The 12,106-nt window shown below is 38.7% G+C and overlaps 1 protein-coding gene across 13 annotated transcripts in view; it reads right to left on the bottom strand.

The window, feature by feature from the left end:
• KALRN (kalirin RhoGEF kinase) overlaps window positions 1-12,106 on the bottom strand; it is a 526,665-nt gene that overhangs the window by 320,560 nt on the left and 193,999 nt on the right. For all 13 annotated transcript variants that reach the window (XR_012623758.1, XR_012623759.1, XR_012623760.1 and 10 more), the window contains one exon: window positions 1,036-1,228. Coding sequence is in view for 10 of the 13 variants with exons in the window: in XM_074828701.1 (XP_074684802.1) it covers window positions 1,036-1,228 (193 nt within the window). In the remaining 3 variants the exon portion in view is untranslated. The remainder of the gene's footprint in view (window positions 1-1,035; window positions 1,229-12,106) is intronic.

The following is a 12,106-nucleotide window of genomic DNA, read 5'->3' on the forward strand; positions in this document are numbered from 1 at the left end:
GAAAAAGTGTACAAATACTTAAACTGTGACAATAATGTAAAAGTTTGTTAATGCTTAACACCAATCTAGTTGCCCACTGCAATTCAAGAGTGCTTTTAAGAAGAGGTTCGAAATAAGGACATATTTATATTACACTGACTTCAACAGATCTTAAATATATACTTAAATAGTTCTGCATTGCAGTCAACTGTAAGAACTATAGCCAAACTCTCTTCTGAGTTCCAGAGATGCAAAATCTGAGTGTCCCTCTGAAACTAATGGATTGGTAAGTAGGACAGCCAATGATAAAATTGTTTCTCAGCAAATTAAAAAAAAACAACACATGACTAACTCACGGCTGGGCATGATTGATGTATGAGCACTTCATGCACTGAGCTTTGCATCTCTCTGGATAAGAAGGTGAAATTCATATAAAAATAAAGTGCGCTAAGAGAGCAAGGCTGGTTTGTCTTCACCAATGACACAGTTAGTAAAATTCCCTTTAATTATGCAGTTGTATGTTGGTTATTTCTCAAAGAACCTGCCTGAGGCAACTTACCATTCACATGAGTTGTTAATGTTGCCCCTGAATTGTAAATCTCAATTAAATGTCTCAGTGACAATATATAGATAAATTTAGTATAAATGTCTTTTATAAAAAAAACTACCACTTGGAGTTGGGTAGAGGTCAACTAACAAACCCTTACATTAGCATCTAGAGAACTTTGTCTTTAGTATATTGACTGATTTGGTGGGGGTTTCTCCTAAGAGAAAAAAAAAGGAAAGACTGAATGCAACACCACCAGAAATAAATACCACAAAAATACCCTCACCAAAGTGAACTATACATGTGAACCTCTGAGATGAAACATGAATCCCATTCCAGCAGTGTGCTCAGAAGGCAACCTGATGTCAGGGCATCAGCCCACTCCTGCAAACAGTCCTTAGATGTGTTTTATTTTCTCTCAATCACAGGGCTTGGGAATTTTTTTTTACCTGAATAAAATTTCTTATCAGAGATAATGCTTTACGATACATCTCTCATGTGACTCTCACCTCAAAGATGAACTTGGAACTGCCAAAGTTTGTTTTCTGCTTCTGCCAGAAATTATCAGGTTTTATAATCAGGGCAACATGAATCTCAGCGGGAAAGGCTTCTTGAAGAGTCTTTAGGAGAGGCTTGATCAAATCCCATTTGGATCCCCGCATATCAATAATAACAGTGAATCCTCGTTTACAAACATCTTCGCTGTAGAAATAAAAGCATATCAAGATAATTAACATTGTGGACAGTCACACTGAGACTTAACTTTTGTTGCTAGTGTTCAGTGCTTCAGAGCAAAGCAAAGAATTATACACTTCAAAATAAAAGGCAAAAGATAGTACAGTATAAAGGCTATATGAAAGGATATATTAATTTTACCATAATCTAACTTACATGAAACTCAAGTGTGTTTAACATCTAATTTCCCAAATACATGTAATTCAAATTTTCACTGAAAGCATACATACTTTCACACAATTGAAAACAGAATCAAATATATCTGTATAGAAGCTATTTATGTGTACATACAATGGATTCTGCTTTCAACATACTGAATTCAGTTCCCAGCCAAAGCCAACAAGCAGGGTCCTGTGCCTTAACATTGCTGGCCACTTGTAAATTTGGGTGTCTTCATTTTTAAAGTCCCCTTTAAGGGCTTTTAAAAAGTGTTATTTCCAGAAATGTGCCTGGCAATCATTCCCTGAAAGGAAGGTCCTTGTGACTCAGCATGTGCACTGTTAAAATTGGGGTCTTTTTCCCTCCTGATTGATCTTCCAAATGTTGCAGGATCTTTCTCAATCTGCAGTCATATTTTTTCTGCCAGCCCATGCTCCTCCCTTCTCAAAACTTCAAGACAGTTATCTGGCCTGGTCATTCGCAATGCATGGTGCCCAAAAGCTTTAGAGCATTAGCCTACAAACACATCTTCGCTTTTTCCCCAGGAGAAGAGAGGAAAAAGAATAAAAGGACATGTTGATTTAAGTCAAATCTGGGGAGCTTTCAGAATAGCTTTTCCAGGGACGTAGTATTGCTCCTCAGAAAAAGAGGTATGGCTCAAAAGTGTCATCCTTCATCTGCACCATCCAACGTTTGATGAGATTTAGGCAGTGGCTACTACTCTGACTGACCAGCTAATATATCTGCCATGCATGGCATTGAAGTCTTGAGAGCTATGGCATCTGCTTTAGGCCTCAAACACTTGCACAAAATGTGAAATTCCTCATCCTCAGTAATATTATTGGTATGGTAAATGAGTAAAACCCATTGGTGATGCACTAAAAACAACAGAATGGTCTACCTACTGATGTAATTTTACTTTTTTTCTTTTTTACAGTGGAATGGAGATCACAGTCTTTTCCACAGAAGGAGAAGCTGTTGGAAGAAAGGAAGTGTGGAAAGAAGAAAGGAAGATGAAAACAGAAAGAACAGTTGAGAAAGAAGAGAAACACAGCAGAGCATGAACATATTTTGTATAATGAATGCAGCAGTGAGTTACAGAAGAAGAAATCCTCTTTAATACATGAATATAGCACCTTTGACCTTTCTGCAAACTGGCCATCAACATAAATAGTATCAATATCGTGGACATAAAGGCATATGTAAGATAATTTAAAACATCAAGTGTTGATATCACTGGAATGAATCTGAAATATGCTGAGGAGAGATATTATTAACTATGGTTATAAATTGTGAGACTGTTTAGCCTCCACACGAATACTCTCAGTGCACAAACACACAGGATCATTTTCACTATGCCTCTCTAAATTCTTAAAGCACTCTTCCTGCTAATAAGACCCAGCTCCTACATATCTCACTGAAAACAACTCTATAAAGCTTACAACTAGGTTTCTGAGCTGGAATAAGGACAGGGATATCCTTCATAGGAGGCACTTTGGATTAACATATATAACTTAAAAATAAAAGTCCTCGGTGACCTTACCAGTATCTAGAAAGATTTGTGCACATATGGACCCCCTCATGGCAAAGCGGATTTTGCCATGTTAAGAAAGTTCACTAACTTGAACAGTCTCAACTTACTGCCAGGAAGGAGCAGTCAAAGCTAACAAGCTTGGTCCTCTGCCTTAATGTTATTGGCACATCTAGAGCACACCGCATACAACAGTCAGTGCAAAGAAAACTAGGGAGACCAGGCACTTCCAAACACTGTCAGGAATATAGATCTTTTTATTCTCCTTTTACCTACTGCTGAAAGGTCAGACATCTGATCCTTCCATAACTAATGCCAAAAAAGGCTGTAAAAGAAGCTTTGTTGGTGGTGCTACTGCCTCTTGCCCTTTGGAATGAGAGCTGAGGCAAAGAATCAAATCAGAAAGGGATGAATAGAAGGAGTTCTGTGTTTTGGGCTTTTTTTTCTTGCAAAGCTTTATAGGGTCTTCAGTAACTTCTGCGAAGTCACCAATCCCTGTTATACTGAACTGACTTTTCCAGGGATTGATTTTTCCTCAAACACTTGACAAAGAGATCCAGGAGCCCCACGGGCACATGGAGAGCCCCAGTGGCACACACAGTAACAGGTAAGTGCAATCTGTCCTTTCTGATATAAATAAATATCCACACTCCCATTGCAACCACAGCAAGGCGTAGCAAATATAAACTTCATTCCAACTCCCTCTGGCTGCTGACAACCTGACAACTTACCAAACCTGATCTAAACCAATAATTTAATACTAACTGATGAACAACAGAAAAACCTGTTTCAGTAAGCAGAACAGGAATTCCTGGAGGGACTGAAGTCTTCCATTTATGAACCTGAACTGAAGTCTTAGACCCCAACAGACCCAAAATTAGAGCATAGGCAGGATGATATCATCTTGACACCCATGATTACATACCACCATGACTGGAATTTCAGCCTGCAGTAAGATAGATGTTCCAGATAGGGAACTAAGAGATATAACTATGGACTGGATTCTGTGTTTACTGAAGGTTTACAGCCTCTCCAGACACTGGAGGTTCAGAAAATCAGTGGAGGGAGCAGACAGTACTGCCACCCATTCCCATCAGCACACTATGTCTAAGCATGTGTGTGAAAAAAGGCTCCACAACACCCTAAAGCCCTACTTTCAGGTTTTTGAAGACTTAGCAATATGTTTTCAGTGGAAGAAGAAAGGGTAACAATTCCCCAGCTTTTTCTGGTGGACACAGGAGAACACCCACTGACCCCGCGGGCCAGGCTGGGACATCAGCCCATGGGTAAGGGTCAAGATGCTTCCCGATTCTTGTCCTGGAAGAGGCAATAAGCAGTCATTCCCTATCAGCACTACCCATGCTCCTTGTAACTAGATCACATTTTCAAGAAGCTTAGTACATTTTCAAATACAAAACTGATAGGATGGAGAAGGAAGAAAGGAAGAAGAATAATCATAGATTTCTTGGGTTCAAAACACATCAACAAGTAACAACTATTTCACTAATAATACAAATCTCAAAGTGCTCTTAGTTACAAAAAGGATTTCCCTACTTGATTGGTCACATAGGCATGTAAGTTCCTGTATGAAGTAAGTGAAAAGATGATTACCCCTTTTCAAATACAGTTCAGATAATATACAAATGGATGGTATTTATCATTTTGAGCAAACCTAACTCTGTTTCAAGAACCTTGCTAACAGTCTTGCAGAATTGGCTCTGCTTGCAATTTTTTTCTTTAATGAGATGACTGGTACTAACCTGTACAAGACCTGTGGGTCTGTAGTCTCATCTACAGAATCTGATCTCCCCAGCACAGTGATGATTCCACATGTCCTTCTCTGACTCTTTGCAGAAAATCAGCACCTGATTTCTAAACTTGCTTGTCAAAAACTATTATTTAACAGTGTTTAAACTGTTGCAAGTCAGAAAGCTGTCTGCTCATTATTTCTACTTTCAGTTGCCGAGCATGCTGCAGAGAGGGGTGCCTTTGAGAGCACTTTTACTATACAAGCAGGCAGCTGGATACTAATCAGGTACTCACACCTCAGAGAAAGAAGAGGGAGATAAGAAAATTATTTAGATTGTAAGCTCTTCAGGGCAGGGACCATCTGCCATGCTGTATTTGTCTAAGGAGCCTGCCTTGGTGGAGGTCTCCAGGCTCCTATACTCATACTACAGTCTTCAGCTGTCTAGAATTAATTCCAAAAAATTACTCTTCAGGAAACTATAGATGTAAATCCAAAGAATTAAAAATAATGAGTAATAACAGTCTGCAAAAACACAACTGAACATGTACATGAAAGTACAAAAGGCTTACATAAATGTGGGGACACCTCATAGGCAATTTAGTTCAAAAACCTAAAAAATGCCAAAATTTAAGTTGCAATATCCAAATATTTACAGCTATTGATAGGGTCCTAAAAATGTTGGCTTTGTGTAGACATAATGAAGCACCCATAAATTCTGGTGAGTCAGAGCAATCTGTGAAGATTTGTCATCTCTGACAGTCAATCATTTTTCTTCAGTTACCTCAACATGTATTGAGGAAATGACACTAGGTTCCTTTTGAATAGTCTAGCCATGCTTATTAAATTTATTGTTTAAAAGCAACAGCTCAAGCCCTTCCCAGTTTAGCAATTGATCGGGAAAAGCATCAGTAGCAATCAAGCTTCCTCCACACTGTCCAAGCAAGACATGCCTTATCCCTGCTCCCAAGACACTACATCAATCCACATATCTATTATGCACAAGTAATCATTTTAGGATGGCAGTTAATGTTGATTGTAGTGCTTAATTTTTTCCGGTATTGATACTTGACCAGAAACTGGAGAAAACACTCAGATCAAGGTATTTGGTTAATCCATCAGCCTTTTGGCTGTGCTCATCTGGACTAGATTTGCAACGGTGAGCACAAAATATTTGATAGTTGATATGTCATTTCAGTTGCTACACTGCTTTTAAGCAAAGACCAGCTTCAAAGTTTAATAAAAATACCACAGAATATTTGTGAAAATAATACTTACAATACTTACTTGAAAAAAAAAGCATAAAATTGAAACTCAGAAGCAGATGTGATAATTTTGTCAAAATAAATGCCTCTATTTCGGTTTCTAGGGTACTTTCATAAGGTTATTTTCTCAAATTTCCTCTTTAATTCAGGCACATTCTAAATTGTATTTTCTTTGGCAAGATCTTGCTTGCTGGGTATCAAATGAGTTTAAGGACTTCATGCTTTCTGATTAATCTTTCAAATACCTATCATTGATTATGTGTATTTTTCATCCTTACAGTTTGGCCAAAGCTTCTGGCATTTAGAAGCTTCAGCACTTGATTAGCTGAAATAACATAATATCTCCATTCCCATTTTGCAGTCATGAGTTAATGACAAAGAAGCACATTTGGCACGCCTGTTGGAACGCTAAAAGCACAGATCTGACATGTATAGCATCTCATTCAAAATATGATTTGTTAACAGTGAGAGCAAGATCTCCTTTAAGGAGGGTCAGTGTAACCTTGTCAGCAGACACTCTCAGCATAACAAGTAGCTCTACAAGCATCAATTTGTAAGTAAAAAAATCTGCAGGAACTTAATTATTTTTGAGATCACCATTCCTTTGACAAATGTGGCTGTAGTCAGCCAATTGATTCACAAGCTGAGGGTGGAAAAGGGAGAGGAAGATAAGAAAAGTGGGTATGTGAAAGCCTCCAAGCACAGACTGTTATCCCAAAGGCCTCATTTCATACTGAGACCAGACTAATTCTGCTGCATAGTTTCCATATCAAAATTTGCCAAGGATCACTTCAGTAACTTACGTGTTAATATTTTTGATCAATTGCAATTTTTTATTCATCTTGTTTGTGGTTTGTTTACTCAGCTTGAAAATGAAGCTAGATGGGGAGGTTTATAATCAGCATTACTGACTTTCATACTTTGGTTCTACGTTACCATGTTGAGCCTGAAGATCATCTTGTCAATAGAAATAGTCAGTCATCTATATTCATAATATACTTGACATTTAGAGGACTAGATAAAGTCCTTTCTAGCAGACCTGTTTGTCAAGCACTCCTGAATTAGCATTAGTTATTAAAATATTTTACTCCATTTATTACTTCTCAGCAGAATGTACCTTGCTCACGATCACAGTCACCATGTATGTTTCTGAACTTCCACACCGTCAGTCTGGGTTGTTCCTCACAACCCCTAGTAACTGTGGCTGTTCGGTGTGATGAGGCAGTTTGTCTTCTCAAAGATCCCAGGACACCTGCGACTGCTAATCCTCACACCTCCCTTACGTGCTGGTGTATCAGTGGCCAGAGGAGGAAGTTAGTGATGCACATCCTGAGAGCACCATTACTCTGGAATAACAATTCACAGAAAGCTCCCACCAGAGAACTTCAATTACCTAAAAGGCTGTAGGTAGACAGACTTCATCCTAAATTTTCCTTCTCAACATTTTCTAACTGGGTTTCACCATGCTTTTTTGTAATTACAGGAGAAGCAGCCATCCAGTCTCCATTTCCAATTAATCCTTTCTTCCTTACTGTGACCTAAATTTGTTTCTTCTCTTTCAGTGCTGAAAAGGAATCACTCATTCTCACTTTTGTTTTTTAAAAAGAGAAAAAAAGAAATCTAAGCCAGTTTCACACTGGCTGGAGCTGGACATAAAGCAGTGATCTAGAGAAATTTCAGTGACATGTTGTAAAAAGACTTGGAGCCAGTGAGGTCTGGTCAGACAAACCTTCTGTCTCTGGTTTCCAGCCACTGCTCTTAGGGGACACGAGGTGTGATTGCAAATGGCACAAGAATGCAATGTGTGGGCTGAACAATGCCCACATTCAACCCCTGCCTCTGGCCCGATGTCAACAGGAGGGAACAGAAAGACAGAAAAAACCCCAAATATTTTGGCAGAATCTAACCAGTGCCAGAATGGGTGCTCCTGCTATTCTCAAGCAAGTAAATTATTTTGGTATTTGATTTTTACTTCTAAGAAAAATGGCTCTGAAGGCAAAGCAATTCTGCTGTAAAATGATGTAAGCTAGGAAGAACTCAGACACCAGCTAGGTGTAAGAAAATCTTTTCCCAATATGTAACCATGATCCTGTGAGCTCCTGAGAGTTGTGAGAAGTGCAGGTCCCATATGGTATCTCTGTCAGGATTCAGCAGGGTTGTGTTGCGCTGTCTTCTATCCGGATAAAAATCCTGATCTACATCATTACACCCAGGACCAGAACTCAGACCCAGAGCTCTGCAGGCATTCGTCCTCCTATTTAATTGAGCAAATAAACACTATTTGAGAAGCTTCCTGTCTTCATTCAAATAGTGAAGATATAAAACACAGCTGTGTCCAAGAATGCATAATTGCAGCTGTTAAAGCCAAATCCAGAGGACGAATATTATAATTTTTCACATTCCTTCATATAAAGCCATTTACCCTCTTCCCCTTTTGTTATTGCACGTCTACTATATTTGGATCAATATCTGGCAGGTCTTCTTTGAAACAGCTGCTGAGATAAATATGAAATTAATCAGGGCTTTGTTTTTGTTGAAACAGGGCTACATTTAAAGATTTATTACTACAACAAAGAAATATTTGAACAGTAAGTACCATTCAACTATCTCTTGAGCATTTAAAATCTTGTATTTGAGATGATTTAGCAGAAACAAAACAAAAACGTTTTACTAAATGAAAATTATATGTTATTGACATTTGCTGGAAAAATAAATATTAGAGTTGTGTTGAAATATAAACATCATTCCTGAAAAAGTTTGGATGAGCAGAGGCTATTGAGCATATGTTTGGAGATTCAAATCCACTGGATTCCAGGTGAGAAATAAATATATATGGTTGTGCTTAGCACAGCCAAACTAGTAAGATTTTAAAAATAAATATATCTTTTTTGCCTGCACTTTAAGCATTTTTTGTAGTTCAGGCGAGGAGACCATGAAGTCCATTTCACATGCAGTCGCTATAAAGTTTAGTCTACAGTGAACACTGCCAGGTTTTCACATAAGGAAAAGGATACTTCATCTGGGCAATGACTGCTTGGGGCTCTTAGTCCCGGGATCCTGATTCATCAGTTCAAGGCACCAGTGGCTTAACAAGTTGAGTGAATGGAGCATGGTGAACAGCTTCAGGGATTCCAGTCGTCATAGTAAAACACAGTCACCCCCAAAATGGAAAGTCTCCAGACTGCAAATACATACATTTTGTTGAAATGTGTTGTGGGAAGAAGAGTTACCCAGAGTGGAAAGGCCTTTTGTAGCATAAATAAGCCTGCAAACGTGTTCGGCTCATGCAGAGAATGATTAATGTAGGTTTAGACAGTAGACAGCACTACCTCGTGAAATCCAGTATATGTCCAAAGGCAAACACCATGCCAATTTCAGTCCCAATGTAAGCAGGTATAACCACTCGGGGACTCGCACACTTGATCCAGGGCTCAATTGGGCTCACAGATGAGGATAAGAAAAAATACTCTTCAAAGATACTAAAATAACTTTTTTTAAGTAGTATTAACTTTTCTTGCAGTAAGCACTCAGTAGTTCTCAAACGTTACTCCTGGCAGTACAGGAGAGCAATATACATCCACGTATAGAAGAGCTGAAATTAAAATAAGGAACTAAGGAAAGAAGATGAGAAATTACACAGTAATTCAAAATAAGATGTTTCATGATGAGTGCAGGTTATTATGAAAGTGTGTACTGAATTAAAAACTGAAAAAAAGGCTTATATAACAGCAAAATATTCTGTTTAGGCTTTTTCAGATGAAAGATCTTTTCTTCATTTTGTTCCTTTTTTTTTTTGATCAGACAACATAAAAAAAAAAGAACAAAACCTTTGAATTATATTAAAACTAAGTATTTTGATCAACATAATATTTTAGAGGTATTTTTGGTGAGAAATTTCTAAAGCTTTTGGATTTGTTCTCATTTAAAAACCTGCACTTCAAAATAGCAGATTCTTCCACAAATAAGTAACTTAGCTTCTGCACGTTTCAAGGGCATAGTTCAGCATGAGATTTGCTTTGCACTTTTTATCTCCTAAGCAGAAGTGATATAACCATTCTTTGAGGCTTACAAGAGTTTGGCCAGAGTCCACACGCTCGTTTTATTTAAGGGCACACACTGGATGCAAGTGCATCTGTTAGGAGGAAAGGTTGAGTGCTACATCCCAGAAACACTGTGCGGTCCCTGCAACGGGTCTGTTTTGCTATATACTACATGAGAATTTGAGTTCTCTTTAGAAGTGTATGATTTGAAAGCTGATACCTCCATTTTCCTCAGGTTGGACAATGAGGACTGACAATGACTAATAAATCAGTGGTACTCATTTTTTTTTGAGCTCCACCCATATACAAACAAAACAGATCTTTTTAGGCACAATGATTTACCCAAAATAGTTCACTTATCAGATAGATACTTCCTGCCATGCCAGGCTGGGTGAAGACTGGCTGTGGTACTACATCCAGAAGGGCTTGCTCTGAAGCTACAGAATCAACCTATGTTATAAGATACACTTGTAAAATCAATTTCTGTGTATTCCTTTACACAGTAGACTTCACTTATTCTTTCAAATAACCACCATGATAGCACTGAGAGGAGAAAAAGTTCTTTTTACTGAGTCCTCAAGAGACAGTGGATACTGATGTGCTATTCACAATCCAGCTCCAAAACATCTAGCTCATGTCCAATTTTTTCTGAATCTATCTCCTAGCAAGGCCAGGCTTTCTCACTCTGTCTAGCAAGGGTGACTAAGCCTTGCCAATGAAGTTACTTGCTGTGAGGTATCCCTTATTATTTGTGTGGAGACATAAATGTGTGATAGATCAAAACCACTGATGTTGACTGAACACAAACAAACAAGTTGATAACTCGGTATTTCAAAGGGAATAGAAGATCCAAAAGATACTGTTGACCCCCAGAGTGAGAAAACTGGATGCACAAAGCTTCTAGAGAGCAAAGATGAACCCAACAGTCGAATAATGACACCAAAACCTGGAAATAGCTGTGCAGACCTCAACTGAGTCTCTGAGCTAACACTGCCTGTCTTCCCAAGAGCCCTTGAAGTACTGAGCACTTGAGCACCCCACCTTCAGATGCTCTCACCTTTGTAGGAGACTGAGCTCCTTAGATGTCTGTGTGTGGTCCCCTCAGTTTCACAGTCCACCATGCTAAGGCACTTTCCCATCCTGATCGGAAGTCACATATTGGTGTCATGCCAACAGTTTTAAGGTTGCTTCCCTTTTGATCCTGAATTTCCATCACGACCACTTATAATTTCAGTTCTCCATCAGCACCTCTTCCCATCAGTCCATTTTCCACAAATTGGAAAAACTCAGAACAATTGTTTAATCAACTAAAGTAGGTTCAGACAAATGCTCCAAAAAGTAATTGCCTGGTTTCAACTGCTGCTCTCTTTCCCCTATTAGCTATATTGCTTTTCTATCAAAGGCACAATAAAACTGCACAGGTAAGTCCATCTACAAGTGCCACCTGTGAACGTGCATCACTCTATTTATCTCAGGAACTGCACACCCCAGGTAGTGCTTTTCCTGCTGCCAGACCTGAAAATTATATCAACGAATTAATGTATGCCAGGATAGGAACAATGGGAATCTGCTAGTCAGAAAACTCTTACAATATATTGTAGATATCAGCCAGCTCATGGCAATAAAAATCAGAGAGCAGGTTCATCGAGCACTGCACTTAAGGATGCTTGACCTAATATTGAGTGGCTTATTTGATCTGGAAGAGACACATCAAAGACATGTCACAGGCCATATCTACTCTACCAGACTAATGGGTTTCCTACCTGTGAGTTAAACTAATGCAACATAACATCCTCTATAGAAATGGGCCTAATGCAGCAGGTTTCTGTTAACAAGTTGAACCACCACAGTTACCCTCCTGGACAACACCTGGCATGAAACAACAGAAAGCATTTCACAGTCGCTCTGCAAACCTCTAGCCTCGCATTGGACACATCACCCAGTATAAAAAAAGCCTACTAAGTAAAACTCCCTGACACTGAGATAATACAAATAAATGGAAATATTTTCCTTTCACTTATAGCTTCACAATATATTATTTTTTTACATATGGCTAGAGCACTGCAGTCCAGGGGGTGAGACTGAGAGTCTGGCAATCCTAGC

Source organism: Strix aluco, chromosome 6 (genome assembly GCF_031877795.1).
Source record: "Strix aluco isolate bStrAlu1 chromosome 6, bStrAlu1.hap1, whole genome shotgun sequence".
Lineage (NCBI taxonomy): Eukaryota > Metazoa > Chordata > Aves > Strigiformes > Strigidae > Strix > Strix aluco.